A 17,930-nucleotide genomic window follows, 5' to 3' on the forward strand; every position below is an offset into this window, starting at 1 on the left:
TGTTCAGATCAAGAAGGTGGTGATCTATCTGTGCCGGAACAACACCATGCAAACCATGGAGGAGCTGATATTTGAGTTACAACAAACAGATCCAGTGAACCCTGTGGTGCAGCACTGTGACAGTCCTCCTTTCTATCGATTCACTGCCACGAGCAAGGCCTCCACAGCAGCTTCAGGTACATCTTTTAAAAAAACAGAATGAGCACCAGTTGTATTTTTCTTAAATGGGGAAAAATGAACCATCCAGGAAATCCCAACAGCTCCAGTGGAACCACTTAGTGGCCAACCATAGAAAATGTGTTTGCTTTGAACAAATCCCAGTGGCGATGTGAAGCTGGTTGGTGTTAAAGATCATGCTCGGCTGACTTCCCTTGCACATAGTGTAAAATACAAGTTTTGGGTTTTTTTTCCCCTAGGCACCACATCGAGCAGCAACACAGTTGTTGCAGGCCAGGAGAGCTTTCCTGACACTGATGATACCAAGACTGTAAAGGAGAACGAGGATAGGTAAAAAGCAGCATCTTAAAGCTTATCATTAGATTAATTATATTCCTGTCAAGGCCCATCATGATTCATTTTTTTTCTGATGTCAGGCTTAGCCACATTATAAGAGCCCACAACCGCCTGGAATCACGCTACAGCAACAGCTCAGGAGGATCTTATGATGAAGATAAGAGTGAGTTCATTTCTGTACCAGACAGCCTTTGAAAAAATGTGGGTGTCATGGTCTGGTGAGTGTGGAATACACAGGCTGGTTTTTGAGGGTAAGATGGCGGCCGGCATGGTGTCATTGATAATGCATGAGCAGCGCAGAGTGGCTTGGGGTTCTTAAAAGGCTTCTGTGAGAACTGGCACTGAAATAAAAGTAGTCAAGCCCAGGGCCTCTGAACTGCTGCTGCCAGTGACCTAAAAACAGCTTTGTTATACTTGCTTGGTCTGAACAAGTCCTCTAGATTCATTTGAGAAAGAACCATAGTCACTGACTATAGTTACATGAACAAAATATTCCAGTCTTTGACTTTATTCTGACCTCTACCTCCTGTTTGTTTGTTTGTTTGTTTGTTTGTTTGTTTGTTGCTGTTTTGAAATCTTGTGTGTGCATGTGTCCCCTCTCTAAATTCGGACATTTTGGCAGGTCAGTGAAGGCAGTGCAGATGGAGCTCGACACATTAGTTATTTTTTTCCTTGGCCACAGTTTGAGAATTGCAGTCACAGGGGAATAACTGATCTGTCGATCTGATCAGAGCTGATCAGATTAGATCAGTGGATGAGAGAAGCAGCTGTTACAGAGGGAGTGAAAGCTAACTTTTAGACTTTACTTGAAGATAAAGTTCAGCAGCATAATTTTCTTTGTCCGTTTAGGTGAACCTCTGCCCCCCTATGCTGATTGGCTTATGGTTGTCATTGAGACCAATCAGCCCCATCCTCTGCCCATGCCTCTGAATGGAGGCTGCTGGGCTCCGCTGGTGGACTTTCTGCCCGAGACCATCACTCCCAGGGGACCACTGCACAGGTCAGACTGATGCATACATTAATGCAAAAATGTACTGATTTGACTCAGAGTGTAGTTTAAAATGTCAAGACAAACCTGCTGCTGATAGCTCCAAAGGATAGATTGGGGTGTTGACTCTATCATCAGCCTGATCTTTCACCTCCAATAACCTGTCACAGTTTACCTCTGAACGCCTGCAGATAAAAGCATCACCACTCAGCTTTTTCATCGTGATGCTGTGCACTTCAGTGTCATGTTTTTGTAGGCTAGATTTGTTTGTGTTTCATTTGACAGAGAGGTTTAAGAGTTTATATGTTTTTGTTTGTTGTAGGTGTAATATTGCAGTCATCTTCATGACAGAGATGGTGGTGGACCACAGTGTGAGAGAGGACTGGGCCATGCACTTGCCTTTATTGCTACATGCCTTGTTTCTGGGTGAGTTCACATTATTATCAATTTTCCGTATGATTCATCTATGTAATTACACAATATTTACATATTTTTGATGTAATACATAATAAATCTCAGAGTTTAAGTTTAAAAACTATGGTTGAGTGCAGATTTTAAAATAATAATTTGTTCAGTGTTTTAACTCCAATAGGATACATTATCATTGTTGTTTAAGTACAAAGAGAGAATTCACTAAAGCTTCTTTTCTGGGAGAAAATAGGGCTGCAAACCATTAATACCATTAATCAATTAATAATTTAGTCTGTAAAATGTCAAAAAAACATGGAAAGATCCTCATAACAATTTTTCACCACCCAAAGTGACTTCCTTATATTGCTTACTCTGTCTAACCACCAGTCCAAAATCCAGGAAGTCTCCATTAAATCTCATAAATGACGAAAAGCTGCAAAGTCTCAAATTTAAGAAGCTGGAACAGCATATGTTTTTTTGCTCGAAAAGTGACTGAAAAAGTTATTTGATTATTAAAATAGTTGGTGATAGATTTTCTTATGATCAACTTATCAATTAGTTAACTAGTTGTTGCAGCTCTAGGAGAGATTATTCCATTTCCAACAGTTGAAACCTGACAGTTTATTTTTTTTTCAACAGACTCTGAGATCAAAGTTGTGAAACCAAGAGGAGCAAACTCCAAAAGAAACTCTTGTCCTCGCTATAACAAACAATACCTTGTCTTAGAGTTTGCAGTGTACAGAAACAGCCTGACTGGTCTGTTTTATTTCTCCAGGTATGGATCACTACCGTCCAGAGGTGTTTGAGCACAGCAAACGTCTCCTCCTCCACTTGCTCATCACATTGTCCTGTAACAACAACTTCCAGGCCATCGCCTCCGTCTTACTGCAGACACGTGAGATCAACGGCACCAAGACCCTCACCTGCAAACAGAGTTTTAAGCCGGAGTGTTTGCCCTCAGGTAAAAAATACAGGCCTGTAGAAAAATTCATCAGTTTGAGGTTTTTAATTAGAAATTAATTTAAACAAAAAGGCTGGAGTAGACCAGCTGACAGAGCTGCCGGGCATTTGACACATCGCTCTTCTCTCTGGCTAACAGAAACTTCAACAACTGGAGGGAGAGGCTAACATTCCTTTAAGGGGATAGATAAGTTTCTTATCAGGGGAGAAATATTTGGACACGATGCCAGAAGCAATACTGAGCTCAGAGGACATCAAAGGTCTTGATTAAAGCATTCCATTATGTTATTTTTGTCCTCTTGCCCAAATTGGGGCCATCTGCTCGGGCTTGGTGAGGCTGGTCTGCCCCCTCCCACCCCGGATGTTAATTTGTTTTGCAAACGTCTAGACGTTTTTAAATGTCCAGTCTGTCCTTTGTCCTTTTGACCATTCGAATACAACTTTGATGCTAAAAATAGTAATTTATTTTTTTATTTTTATTTTTTTTAACCCTTTAAAAACCTGGATCAGCATTGCTTAACTTGTGGTGAGTTTGTGCTCTTTTGAAAACATGGGACAAAAGGGAATAGGGAATTTGGCAATAAGTGTCTCGCAAATTGCAGGAAAAAATAAAAATGAGCTAGGGAAAAAAATCCAGTAAACTATATTATCAGTATTCTAATTATCAATATTATATGTTGAGAACGATGTTACAGAATTGTTATTATTATTCAGAACTTTTTTCAAGTCATTTCCTTTGTTTTGTTTTGGGTTTTTTTGCTAATTTTCAGGTAAGTCTCTTGTGCTATTTACAATTTTTTATTTTTTTTACTGATTTCTTACTAATATTTGGGTAATTTCTCCTGTAGTTGCTCATTTCCTTCCTCCCATGTTTTTGGAGAAGTCAAGCCAATTTGCTCAGGTTACAAAGAGTTCATGCAATTCCACACAAAAAAAATCCTTGTCAGTCTTTGTCACATCCCTAGCTTCCATGTGTCTTACATCCTGCAATATCTAGCAGAAAGTATCAGTTTGTAAATTCACCAAGATAGCAGATGTGCAGCAACTTCATAGTTTAACTTGACAGATCCACTACATGCATAAAACGTTGTCAGTAGACAGGGCTAATTGGATTTAAATTCCAGTCATGTTTAAACAGATGTCATGCCGCTCCTTATATGTCCTCTTCTCACACTAACCCTGCAAGTTGCATTCAGGGAAATTAAATCAAACTTCCAAATGAACCACTGCAACCTGTTCACACACCTGTCCCTCTGTTGTGCTCAGGAGGAGGTTTTGACTTCCTGCGGGAGTGTCAGGCATCTCCTGTGCCAGACTCTGGTCTGAGTTCCTCTTCAACATCGTCCAGTTTGAGTCTGGGAGGCAGCAGCAGCAACCTGCCGGAGATCTCACAGGAGGTAGAGGAGCTGGTGGCTTCCAGTAAAATGGATGAGAAGACGAACAAGCTCATTGAGTTTTTAACCACAAGGTACTGATTTGATTTGTTGTTCCTGCATTTAAAACTGTTTCCAACAAGTTCAGCAGTTGAACTCCAAGAATGGAGTTTTACTTAGAGGTGGCAAAGGAAAGCTGGGAGTATTTTACACAAAAATTGCATGTTATACAGCAGAAAAATCTCTCTGACAGGCTGATATGCTTTCTCATATTTCTTGATGTAGATTACCACCTAGTGGTGCTATATGCACAGTGCAATAGATTCTTACAAAAGGAGACACTGTGGATCATGCAGATGGTATTAATTGAGAGTAATTGTACACATTGGAAATTCCAATTACAACACAAAACTCCTGAAATGTTTTTAGGATTTAATTTGAATAGAAAAGCTTTTTAAGCCAGTTTAAGTATGAACAATAGGCTGAACAGAAGCACAGTAAATGAACAGGTTATTCAGATTAATCAGCTAATTGTCACACTTTCTGCAATAGCAAAACTCCACATAAACAACAAACTGTGTATTGTTAGTGACCATTAAATTGTTGTTTTACAGAGCATATGGGCCACTGTGGTGCCATGAAGACATTTCATCAAAGAACCAAATTTCAAAAAGCACGGGGCAGCTGACCAACTTTCTGCGACACGTGATATCTGTGTTCAAAGAGTCCAAATCAGGTAACCCTTCAGTGTTTTCTTAACAGTAATTTTGATTAATTAAACTACAGAACAATGTCTTCAATTCAGTAAATCTCGATTTCATCCGCACATTCGTCCGTCTGTCCTTGTTAGATTTCCACCTGGAGCAGCAGCTCAGTGACGTGGCGCTGCAGACGGCCTTGTGCAGTTCATCGCGTCACTATGCTGGCCGCTCCTTCCAGGTGTTTCGAGCCCTCCGCCAGCCCCTCTCTGCTCATGCGGTCTCTGACCTGTTGTCAAGGCTGGTGGAAGTCGTTGGTGAGCATGGAGAAGAAGTGCAGGTTAGTGCTCTGTGCATGTGAGCATGTGCATGTGGATATGAGAGAATTACACGTTTTCAGAGATAATCAATGTAAGAATTTTTCTTTGCATCTTGATCACTGTTGAATGCCATCAGCAATACAGATTATTAGTTGGTAAAGCAAAAAATTAGAATAGCAAAAAGATAAAAACTGTCTCAGTAATAGTTTATATTCATTTACTGTTTCATTACTGTTTGTTTTCAGGGAAGTAGCATATGAACTCATTGCTGTTTAGCAAATCAGTTGGATGCCCCAGATGTTTGACCCATTTTGGAGCACATTAAAACCAATAATCATCTAATGGCAGAAATCCTGGATCATCATAAAAAGTCTAACCAGCAGATACTTGAACTAGCTGTCCATCAAATATTTTCCAAATCCGTCTGTTACTTTTTTTAAATTAGAAATCTTGCAAAGGGACAAACAAGCAGCACTGAAAACATAACCTCTTTCTAGCTTCGTCAGATCTGGTTTTGTCACAAAATGCTCTCTTACGTTTGGGCTTTTTCTCTCTTGCAGGGCTATGTGATGGAGGTTTTACTTACACTGGAGTCTGTGGTGGATAACTTGGCTGAATGTCTTAAGAACAATGATCTCATGGCTATCATGACGAGGTTTGTTTCTCATCTACATATATTTATGTTGAAAGAACGGATTTTTGTTTTTTATTGTAACTTTATTATATTGTTTGTTTAATTCCAGGGCCTCGTCTCCAGATTTCCTCACCAGTCTCAAGCTGCTGTCCAATAGAAAGAGCACCGGGCAGCTCAATCTTAGAAGAGAAGAGAGGAGTCGACATCAGAGGAGCTCCTCTGTCCCTAAAAAGTTTGGTGAGGCAGATAGATGGTCTGATCCACCCCGCAGCGCCACGCTGGACCGCATCCAAGCCTGTGAACCGCAGGCTCTGTTGGCAAAGACTCGCAGCTCGTCCTCATCTAAAGACAACATCAACGACCCAACCAACATCAACCACCCCAGCAACCTGCTGGCCACCATCTTCTGGGTGGCCGTGTCACTGATGGAGTCGGACTTTGAGTTTGAGTATCAGATGTCTCTGAGACTGTTGAATAAGCTGCTGGGCCACATGTCGCTCGACAAACAGGAGAACAGGGAGAAGCTGGAGAAACTGCAGAGTCAGCTCCAGTGGAGCAGCTTCAACGGGCTCCAGCAGCTGCTGCTGAAGGGCTTCACCTCCGTGTCCACCACCGACCTCACGCTGCAGCTCTTCTGCCAACTCACGCCTGTCTCACGGGTGCCTGTGGTGGACACGTCACAAGCCATAGGTACACTGTTAGGATTGATAAGGTTTTTTTGAAGACAGATAAATGAATGTTGATATTATTCAATTGTAGGTGTCTGTAAGCTGTTACTGTTTGCCAGTGTTGTTCAATGTCAGAAAATCCCATGATAAAGCACAAATAAAAGTGATGATTTCTATTTTTATGTGAAATACTGAATTAATCTGTGTGTTTCATCCATCAGGTTTTCCCTTGAATGTTCTCTGCCTGCTGCCACATCTGGTGCAGAACTTTGATGGTCCCACACCGTTCTGTCAAGATGTTGCTGAGAAGATAGCCCAGGTTCGGCTCTGTTCTGTTTCTTTCCTCATTTTCTCTCAAAGAGATCATACCACATTTTAAGATAATGCCCTTTCTGTGTGTAGGTCTGCCTTGAGGAGAAGAACGCCAAGCTCGCCAACCTGGCTCATGTCATGACTCTGTACAAAACGCACGCCTACACACGAGACTGCTTCTCTTGGGTCAACGTGGTGTGTCGATATCTTCACGAAGCTTTCTCAGATATCACCCTCAACCTGGTCACTTACATGGCAGAGGTGTGTGAAGCTGTGTCAGCTGATCATATGTTTGCTGAGCAGTAGTTAAAGGCTACAATCAGACTGCAGACAAATATGATTTCTTTCTCAAGTCAGATCATGAAGACAGACTGTCCACACTGTTGTTTGCAAGTGAGCTGATCGAATTTGTGCGTCTAGACTACGTAGCTAAACTGGTGATCAGCTTTCCAATGCAAAAGCATGAGAATTGAGAACCATCATTTCATCCTTCAACTTTTTCATTTTTTTTTTTTGCGTCTCTTCACAGACTGTTGCTCCTCACGATGTCGTCTTTAGTGCTGTGTTAGTAGCAGCATGGAGCTGCTCAACTCTTATGTCACTCTGGATTTGATGTTATTGTTGTGTGTTGTGTTTGAAGACACTTTGAAATCCAATTTAAGTATCCAGAAAGAGACACTTCTATAAAAATGTAATCCAAATTGCATTTCAAACCACCTCCAAATGTGGTTTGGATCAGATGTGCTGTTCAGACTTTCTAATTCTAGATACAGTCTGAATATGCCAAAAAAGATTTGGGCTGGCAGTCTGAACAAGGCCAAAGAGTTGCTCAGTAATTATTAATATTACGTCCTCTCCAAAGTTACTCAATAAATTACTCACTTCATTCTTTTTTAATAGCTGTTGGAGAAGGGTCTGCCCAGTATGCAGCAGACCCTTTTACAAATCATCTACAGCCTCCTGAGTCACATGGACCTGAGTGGGATTCAAGCCAAACCCTTTAACATGGAGGTGCTTAAGACGATTGAGAAATTTGTCCAGGTGAGTTCAAATCACAGCTGAATGTGTGTCCTGCAGATAACTAGTTTAAATACACTATGACTGTATGCCTAACATTGATTTTTAGCAAATGGTTTTTGATATTTTCAGGATATTTCTGTGTTAACTTTTACTTTTTGAGATATATGTGCTCAGATTCAGATCACCTACATCAAATGTGATCAATGGAAACCTTTCAGTTAGACTCTGTTCCTTTTCTAAGCGTTCATGGGAGAAAAAAGAGAAAAAAGCTGTCTTGTGTCAGCGCAGTAAATTTGTAGACACACCCAAACTATAAACAGTCTACCCTTCTGCCGCAGGCCAGGCCTCTGCTTATTCTCATACTGAGTCCATGTTCCCTTAGCTTCCTCCTGTAAGCCAACTGCAGGAACACTTGTCTCTAAAAATAGAACCATGTTAAACACGCAGAAAGACGTTTGTGGTTGTTCCTCTCTAAACATGTGGTTGTGTTGGTTTTTGTCTGTACGTACGGATGAATCTGTGTGTGTGTGTGTGTCTGTGTGGACTATAGACTGTCCATTGGGGGGAAGCGTTGAATATCCTGAAGCTGGTGGTTTCTCGATCGGCCAGTTTGGTGCAGCCGTCATCTCCACACAGTGACCTCTGCTACGAGGACATCAGCCGTGTCTGGGACCGCTCCTCCAAGGCCCTGCCTGGGAAAACGCTGGATTTCCACTTTGACATATCTGAGGTTAGAGACTCTTTTTAATGTGTTCTTGGTTTAAAAGTCCGAGTAGCTCGAGGAGAGCTTAATGCTGGTGTATTTTTTCCTGTATTTTCCAGGGTGCGGTGCTTGTTGTTGAGGTCATGTGGAATCTTGTTAAGCTTTTTGGAAAGGAAACATTTCTTCCCCTTCCTTAATGCTGATATTTCTTTTTGACCAAGCCCCTTGAGATTAGCTTGAAAGCTTGAAAGGTAAACACAATTAGCCAAGCAGTGCAGAGCTGGAAAGTGATGTCAAAGATACAGACAGAGTGGTGAATGTGTGGGAACCAAACAGGGAGCTATTTGTGTAGCTCATGAATGGCAGGAAATGATGTCAGCTCTTTGCTGCCGTCCTTTGTATGTGAATCAGTGAGTTTTAGTGGATAGCCAACAGCGTGTGTATTTAAACTTGAGACACACAGGACAAACCACTGATATTTCTTATAATATCCAGGTATTTTTAGACTGAGGGATAAAGCAGAGTAAGAGTGGGATTCTTTTTCCAAAATGCTTGACACATTCGGAATGCATAGTGGAATAAAAAACGTTCAAATTGATTTTAAAAAATCAGTGCCAGTTTATGTTGGAACATTGCTCATCTTGGAACTGTCAAAGTCCAGAAGAAACAGGAGCTGCTGCGGTGCCTGAGTCACACATTGACTGAGCAGAGAGGGACTTTCTCCTCTTCAAACTTCCCCTGACTCATGGAGCTTTCTGCCTGCACATGTCCATTTGTTTTTGTCCATGCTGTTAGACGCCGGTGATTGGTCGCCGTTATGATGACCTGCAGCGCTCTCCAGGACAAGATGTGAAGAGCAGAGCAACAGCAGTGACCCGCAGCACCTCCTCTACCTCCTCTGGATCCACTTCCAACAACGTTCTGGTGCCGGTCAGCTGGAAGAGGCCTCAGTCTTCACAGGTAAATGTTTCATCCCATTCTTTTTTAGAATTATGTTTATGATATGAGGGGTGAAATTGTGTTTGATAGTGACTAATCAACACATTATTACCCCATTAACACCTGCACTGTAAAATGCTGTCTGCACATTTACAGTAAATCACTGGCTACTTGGTGCATTTCTTTCACAATAAGTTACTGTATCATTTTTACAGTAATTTATTGTGAAATATTACAGCTACATCCAGCAAAATCCTGCAAATAATCACTGAATCTTTACACTCTGTTGATTATTACCAGGATTTTACATGATGTCACTGTTATATTTTACTGTAAAATGATACAATAATTTGCTGTGAATGCAATGCAACTAGAAGCCAGTCATTTATTGTAAGTCAAACATTTTACAGTGTGTCTATATCACTTCATCATTTTATAGTAATTTATTGTGAAATATTAAAGTTACATCCTGTAAAATCCTGGAAATAATCTCAGTATTTTCATATCTGTATTACGTCACATTTTTACAGTAATTTATTTTGAAATGTTACAGTAACATTTTGTAAAATCCTGGAAATACTTAACAGTATGGCATTAAATTGTGATCTGTAACTTTTGTTCATAGTGTTTCCTTTTTCTCTTTGCGTCTGCAGAAACGAACACGGGAAAAACTAGTGAATGTGTTGTCTTTGTGTGGACAAGAAGTGGGGCTGACAAAAAATCCTTCAGTAAGATACACTTTATTTTTGCTTTGCTATGAATTTCAACACAGACAGGTTTTGTTATCATGCATTCAGAAACAGCCCATAAGCCCTTCTTATTTTTTGTCCATTTTATTTTTCTGTGTAGGTTATTTTCTCCAGTTGTGGCGAGTTGGACCTCATGGAGCACCAGCCGAGCCTGGTGTCCTCCGACGATGGGACCCGGGACCCAGATAACATGGACGACACCACGTCAGAGCAGCAGTTCAGAGTCTTCAGAGACTTTGACTTCCTTGATGTGGAACTTGAAGATGGAGAGGTGAGTCTGAGGACATCAGACATTTTCAAACAGTAGCAAAGAAAATAATTTATCTTCCCTCTCACTTCCTCTAATATTTGATGAAAAACATCAAGTAAAACAACAACACTAAGAAAAACTGACATTATCTTGAGGAGAGCTTCCTGTAAGGAGCACTCTTGTACTTTATTGGGTCAGCTCGGCCTGCTTTGTGTAATGGGGTTTCTTTTTTCTGTTTTTTTCTGTCTGTGCTATCTAGGAGCTCCAGGTAAGTTTAGTCAGGTCACATTTTCCTTGCTGTGTTCTTAAAAAAGAGTGTTTGCTTGTGCAGATAAGTTAGTGAGTCTCCACACTGATGGCAGAGTAGCAAAAGTGTGTGCATGCCGTGTATTATAAAGCAGTATATTTAGCATTTTTTTCGTAGACATTTCATCGGACAATTCATTGTCACAGTCTGACAGTCACCAGTGAAATTCATGTCAACATAAGGTATCTTTGACCAGGATCACTGATTTTGTAGCTGAAGTACACATGTACCTTCAGTTGCTTTATGATTGATGGTTGATTGGTTGATTGGTTAATTTTAACACTATTTAATATTTTTTTCTGGTTATTAAGACAAAAGAAGTATTCTAGTTTTGATATTACACACAGCTATCCAATTTAGAATTGTTCTTTCCCCTTTAAAAACGTCAGAAATCTGGCTACATTCAAAGGATTCTGAGTGTGAACTCAGCTGTGTGTCTTAATGGTACATAGAATGGTAGTAATAGATGGGATGCTATCTCCATGTAGAGACACATTAGAAGAAACTCTGTTCAGTTTCAGCTGTTCACACACGCATAACAATAAAATCATTATTTTTGCAATCTAAACGGTCAGTTATACACAATTTAATTACACAATTTGACCTGTGTACAATTTGTAAGTTCATTCATTGGACATTTTTGTTCACCTTGAGGAGAAGAACATCAAACTCTCCAACCTGTTCAAGTCAAGTTTGTCAAATTACCCCAAGGCCCAAATGCTGATGGTACACGTTCTTCGTATTGTTTATAGCAAAAACATTGTTTCTTTAATTGTTTACATTTAACATCACTCATGTTAAATTGTGAAGATCATCCTAGAAGTCAAACCACAATACCGTCTTGGCATTTTTAGAAAACTGAAGCTTTAGAAATAACATACTAGTATATTTGTGTGTGTATATGTAACTATCTTTGTGTATCAAAAACTGCAGACCTTGTATCTTAGAACATAGTGTCAGCTATTCTAACCATTCCACTAAAATTTCACACAGACTGAAAACTAAAACAAGTGCTATGGTCAACAAAAGTACAACACAGACAGTTTTAGAGGTTGGCATAACACCAACTGAAATGGTAAGGTGTGAGGGAAGTTTTCTGACCAGATACAAACTTTTTTTTTTTATACATATACATGTAGTAAAGTTTACTTTTAAAACAGGCTGATGGGACAAAGCCCTTGCTTTCTATCTGTGTTAGGCATTAAGCTAATAAGTCACCCTTGTTTGATCTGCTGAAGCGGAGCTTTGTTGGAATGTGGAAGTTGACTGACATCTCCAGAGTCGCGTCCAGTTGAAAAGTCATTCTGTGTTTAGAAACTACCAGACTCAGAGGGTTAAAACCCGTAAATATTTACAGTCTGACAATATCAGGTGTTTCTGCCAGTTTCACCATCACCCTTGCTATTTTGAGGGGTCAATATGTAAGGATACACTGTGATGGGCTCATAACACTCCAGTATTCCTTCTACTCTTAGCTATGAGGGTAAAAACTCCCTCAGAAACTGTCCCCTCCCTGAACCTGCACTGCATGGTTGTGTATATATGTGGTTCGTGTGTGTGTGTGCATGTGTTTGTGTAGAGAAGAGGTTGCGCTTTACTTCGTGGTAACTCAAAGCCATTCTCCTCTGCAGGGAGAGACTATGGACAACTTTAACTGGGGTGTGCGTCGACGCTCCATGGACAGTCTGGACCGGAGTGACCTGCAGCCCTTGGAGGAAAGTCAGCTGTCCAGCAGCATGCCGAGCCTCAGCAAGATCACCCATGAAGATTCTGACGAGTCATCTGAGGAAGATTCCCTCATTGCCAGCCAGATACTCTCCCACTCACAGCTCGTAAGTTCACCTTTGTTTGTATGCCAATAAATTAATGTCATAATGAAGGAAAAAACCTAGCTGTTGAATCATCAGAAAAATTACACGTCACAGGGTATTTGCAGGTCTTAAAACTGTCCTAATAAGTATTGAAAAAAGAAGCTGAGAATGCATTTTTACATCTAAAGTTTCTGTTCGGGAAACAATTTGCTGGGTAAGAGCTGTTCAATCATGTTTTGTTAGGTAGGTCTGTAAAACTTTACATTCATTTGCATCGTATGTGGTACTAAAAACATATTTTAAAGTATGAAATGTAACTTGCTGAAACCTGCAGAAACTCTTTATCACTATCATACTGATTTCAACTGTAATCCTTACAGAACATATTTAAAATCCAGTTTGCACATGAAATTACTTTTAGAGGGGCATTCAGAGGATAAATTATTCCCATCATGGACCCCTCCCCCATATGCTTTCCTCTTGTGCCACCCTCAGGTTATTGTAATCTTTGCGCACAAGCTATCTCATAATTTATTTGCTGAGCACATTTACACTCTCAAGGGAATAAGGCCTTTTGATTTAAATGATCCTGTAGATTTTCCTCCAGTATCAACCACAGGACCACATGTTAACAGCTCTAAAAATAGCAAAAATCATCCATGTGCTGCTTGTTGGTCCAACACAGATTGCAGGATGTTAAGAACACTGCCGTATCCACAGGCTGCTAACAGAGCAAGAAACTATTGCATCATCTCTTGTGTTGTTTGCATCACGTTTCTGTTATACCATGACCACTGGTCCTCATGCAGTATTAACTAAAGTTTGAGAAACTGGCGGCAGATGGAAAGCTCATGCGGCCACACAGCTGTCAACCCACTTATCTCTTGTTCTTGATTGGTCAGCACCTGTCAGTGCTTACAGATAATTCAGGAGCATTGTAAAATTTGCAGTTTTACAGTTTCCAATACTGTGTTTTGAGCTCTACTTTTATAGAAGCATGTAAGAGACATGAGTATTTGAATTTTAACAGATGCTGAATACCTAATATTTAAAGTGAAAAAATGTCTTGATTTGCAGCTTTAAAAACTGAATTTGACCCCCCCCCCAATGTTCACAAATTCAAATCCAAAAATTTAAGACAGAAATTTCAAATTAAAATCTAAAAGCAGTCAATTTAGAACAAATAAATTCAGATGCATAGTTTTTAAATTAAGATATTTAGATCATAGACTGTATGAAGTACATTTTGATGCTATGAATCAGTGTTTAAATTCAATACTAAGTATTCCGTATCTGTTCAAATTCAAATACTTGTGTCTCTTATATGGTTCCAGATAATTTTTCAGTGTTTACTGAATTTTTCAATATTTACTAAAAAATGGCACTCATGATATTTAGAAAAGCCTCCAACATTTTTTTACTTTTTGTGTCTTACAGATGGTCAACCTCTCTCCGACAGCTGAGAACAGTAACAGGGACTCTCCCTCCGCCTTTTTTGACACATCAGCTGATTCAACTCCCCTGAACACCAAAAATCCCAGTTTCGAGGTCCAACTACCAGAGGACTCGAAGCAGCGGGTGAATAAGGGCTTCAGAGTGTCAGAGATTCTGGGAAATACTAATTCCTATCGCAATTCTATACTAGAGTTCTTCACTAATTTTGCCAAATAGGAGCTCTTCTGTAGCATCTTTCCTTGTGAGATGTCTTGGATGTTTTATGTGCTTTGGGTTCGGTGTTTATTTTATTTTGTGGCACTGTGACTTTTCTGCGTTTCATCTCTTCAGAGTAGAGCATGAGCCGGTCTTTTCTTGATATTTTAGTTGTTGCATGCTAAAGGGGAATGAACTAAAACCTGCAAGCAGGCAATCTATAATGCTTTGGGCTAGTTTGTGCCTTATTTTAATTTTTGTAGAGGTTGTCTGGGGACGTTAGAGGGTCGTAGCCAGCAGTAGAAAAATATAAGTCTCTTTCTTTCTGTGTATGTCTGTTTAAGGCAATGTGTATACCTATTGCTTCTGTGTGGGTGGCTCTAAGCATCAACTAAAAACTCTTGGCATGTGGGAGGTCAAGAAAGGTTTACACATTGCCTGCCCCCAAACATGAGTGTGCAGGGCCACAATGCTGGCTGAATGAAATTAATTTATAATAATTGGCACAATTTATGCACACTACATTTACCAAATAAAAGAAAGCACCACAAGGAGTGTCCATAGTGTCCCACGCCAAGGTTAGTGTATCCATTTTAATAATCAAGTTTTAACAGAGGGAACATATTTCAGTTTGATGTTAACCTTTAGTGCATGCTGTCTCTCTCTAGATAATTTTGCCACTTGCTGAGGAAGCATTTGTCTCTTTTGCTTTCTTTTAGCATGAGGTGTCACAAGAAGATGAAGACACCAATGTGCATGAGGAGGACATCTCCCTCTCCATCAGTGAGCTGCCCCTTGAGTTTCACTGTGGTGACAGTTTAACGATGGACATGGTTCACGCTGATTACAAAGGAGAACTGGACCTGGACAGCTGCTTACCCAGGTACCCACTCACAGTTTTTCTCAATAATAACAGGGTTCGCGAGGATTCTTAAAAAAGTCTTATAAGACATAGAATCCACTGATCCTAAAAAAAGGCCTTAATTGGTGTTAATGTGTCTTAAATCACTCTTTCAAAAGTCTTAATAATGCATGGGAAGAAGGATTTTTCTCAAGTTTTTCTGACGTTGCATTGTAAAAGCTCCAAATAATGGGTAACTTTTTTTTTTTTAAATACTGAATGCCTTTTGCAATGACATTGCCAAAAAGCTATGGCATATGGTACAATAAATATTTGTTAAAATTGTCCCACAGATAGGCAATTAGGTAATTGATTTTAGTTCATTAATTTTTTTCCTTCAGTTTTGGCTACTGTAAAATTAGTTTTAAATTTCATTCTTAAATCCTATTTAATTGAAGCCATAGGAAGCCAGAATACATAAGTTTACATAAAATGGCATTGTCAGAGGAATAGGTCACCTGAAAAAAAATGATTTGTATAATACTTACCCACAAAATACCTTGAATTCTTGAAGAAAACTCGTTTTTTCTTGCATGACTCCATGGTGAACGAAGAATCCAATAAAGGCGAACATGAATTAAAGTCAATGTGGGCCTAAACAAGAGCTAAACTATATCAAAACATCCTTTTACAAACTTTCACATAACTCCTGCACTGCAGTATAACCTACGTCTCATTTAATCAGTCCTGTGCTCAGTACTTGCCAAACACATGAATTTGTGATTATACATTATGATTTCAAACATGCCAGTACAAACAGTTGCTGTTGCTAAGGCACATTCAGGGCATGCTACTTCTAGGCAGAAGTGTTTTAAATCATGATGTTTTAGCTAAAATGCATGCTTTGGGAAAGTACTGAGCACATGACTGGATAAATGAGACTTGGATTATACTGCACGAGTTGTATAAGAGTTTATAACCATGTTTTCCCTCATCTACTTCAATTCATGATGAATTTTTCGTCTTTCTTGGATTTTCTGTTCACTGTGAAGGCGTGCAAGAAAATTCATGATAACATGGCAAGTAATTTCGAAACAAATGGTCACTTTGCTGGTCAGGTTTCCCTTTAATAACATGACTTTATGTCCACTCAGTCTCACTGAGGAGGAGAGAGACGACATGCTGGAGCCTCGCTCTTCACCGCCACCGTCACCCTTCTTCTCCGCCATTCTCGCAGCTTTCCAACCAGCAGTGTGCGATGATGCAGAGGAGGCCTGGCGAAGTCACATAAACCAGCTTGTGTCAGACTCAGACGGATCATGTGCCGTCTACACGTTTCATGTGTTTTCTTCACTATTTCAGGTATTACAGCACTACAGACATATTACACCTCGTAACCAGCATCGACCTAAATTCCATTAACAATGTGCCTGCTCAAACTGAATAATTAAACTGAAAGCGTAACAGGATTAGTTATCTGGCTCATTAAGCTTTAGAGAAAGAGGCTTCCTTTCAGAAGAGGTCTGATTGATTACAAATTGAGGGCACAGTGTGGATGCCTTCAGCTTGAAAATCTTCACAGATTCATTAACCGGATGTTGTTCACTTCACTGACCAAAGCTGACAATGAAGAATTTCAGAAAAAAAATGACAGCCTGTGAGTTCCTAAAATGATGTAGGAGTGACTTTGACGGTATCACAGCCAGCCTATTTTACTTTGTGTTCAGAATATCCAGACCAAATTTTGTTCGCTGACCTGTGACGCTGTGAGTTACCTCGGTGACAGCCTAAGAGGATTAGGATCAAAGCTTTTGAGGTCCTCTCAGATGCTGACATCATGCTCAGAGTGCCCGACATTATTTATTGATGCAGACACAGTAAGTAACCTGAGAATTTCCAGTTTAACAGTATGACATCTTGGTAGTAGTCGGACAAATTCAGCCACAAAACTCTGTTTTCACAGATTATGTCTTATGGATTCCTGGAGAAAATGAAATTCAGCGTGCTGGAACTTCAGGAGTATCTCGACACTTACAACAACAGAAAGGAGGCAGCGATCACTGTAAGACATATATTATTATGCCCTCAAGTCTGAATGTCATCTGTGTCTTGTCACTGAGTTGTTTAAGCTGTGATTCTGTCATCTTTCTCACAGTGGTTGAGCAACTGTAAGGCCACCTTTCCCCGGAGTGCTGGAGGCACTGTGATAACATGTCAACCAGCCGAGCATGAAAACAAGGTAAAGGCTTCACTTTTTAGGAATATCAGCTTTAACTCTGATGGTAAATAATAATGTAATGATAATATAAAACGCTGGTTTGGTGTTTTTTGTGGTTTAGCTAAGCATTCAGCCAGTGTGCACACACAAAAAAAGCTGTATAATTTTTTTTTTAAAAAGTATCCTTTTCTATAAGGGGCTTTGTCCACCAAAGTGTTTTTTCTTCAGGCCAGCACATTTTTAAAAGTTATTTACAATGGGAGTACGATGAATTTATGCAACGCTATAAATGCCAGCAGAGTGACAAAGCACTGAGCAGGTATTCTTTGCTGAGCGCTGCATGGCATTTTTTTACTGAGCACAGACAGTTAAAATTGTTCAACTTTAGATAAAACACTGTGTTTTCAGTGTCACTTTTCACCCAGCCATCCAATCACAGTGGAGGAGGGGTAGGACAAATAACACAAATGACCATATTTTACAAGTGCTTAAAAAACAACAGCAATGGAGGAGAAATAGGTTAATATACTGTATATATATATATATATATATGTGTGTGTGTGTG

The 17,930-nt window shown here is 39.8% G+C and overlaps 1 protein-coding gene across 8 annotated transcripts in view; it reads left to right on the forward strand.

Annotated features, from left to right (window-relative positions):
* frya (furry homolog a (Drosophila)) overlaps window positions 1–17,930 on the forward strand; it is a 72,972-nt gene that overhangs the window by 51,023 nt on the left and 4,019 nt on the right. For all 8 annotated transcript variants that reach the window (XM_088079133.1, XM_088079129.1, XM_088079128.1 and 5 more), the window contains exons 34-58: window positions 8–176; window positions 417–507; window positions 594–676; window positions 1,363–1,513; window positions 1,824–1,927; window positions 2,688–2,873; window positions 4,139–4,340; window positions 4,860–4,981; window positions 5,096–5,283; window positions 5,824–5,918; window positions 6,007–6,587; window positions 6,787–6,884; window positions 6,968–7,138; window positions 7,778–7,918; window positions 8,448–8,627; window positions 9,396–9,560; window positions 10,193–10,267; window positions 10,389–10,559; window positions 12,477–12,677; window positions 14,094–14,234; window positions 15,026–15,189; window positions 16,302–16,509; window positions 16,875–17,024; window positions 17,111–17,209; window positions 17,303–17,386. In XM_088079133.1, coding sequence (XP_087935259.1) covers window positions 8–176; window positions 417–507; window positions 594–676; window positions 1,363–1,513; window positions 1,824–1,927; window positions 2,688–2,873; window positions 4,139–4,340; window positions 4,860–4,981; window positions 5,096–5,283; window positions 5,824–5,918; window positions 6,007–6,587; window positions 6,787–6,884; window positions 6,968–7,138; window positions 7,778–7,918; window positions 8,448–8,627; window positions 9,396–9,560; window positions 10,193–10,267; window positions 10,389–10,559; window positions 12,477–12,677; window positions 14,094–14,234; window positions 15,026–15,189; window positions 16,302–16,509; window positions 16,875–17,024; window positions 17,111–17,209; window positions 17,303–17,386 — 4,020 coding nt within the window. The remainder of the gene's footprint in view (window positions 1–7; window positions 177–416; window positions 508–593; window positions 677–1,362; window positions 1,514–1,823; window positions 1,928–2,687; window positions 2,874–4,138; window positions 4,341–4,859; window positions 4,982–5,095; window positions 5,284–5,823; window positions 5,919–6,006; window positions 6,588–6,786; window positions 6,885–6,967; window positions 7,139–7,777; window positions 7,919–8,447; window positions 8,628–9,395; window positions 9,561–10,192; window positions 10,268–10,388; window positions 10,560–12,476; window positions 12,678–14,093; window positions 14,235–15,025; window positions 15,190–16,301; window positions 16,510–16,874; window positions 17,025–17,110; window positions 17,210–17,302; window positions 17,387–17,930) is intronic.

This window comes from Plectropomus leopardus, chromosome 6 (assembly GCF_026936395.1).
Source record: "Plectropomus leopardus strain MGB_pleo_1.0 chromosome 6, ASM2693639v1, whole genome shotgun sequence".
Taxonomy (NCBI): domain Eukaryota; kingdom Metazoa; phylum Chordata; class Actinopteri; order Perciformes; family Serranidae; genus Plectropomus; species Plectropomus leopardus.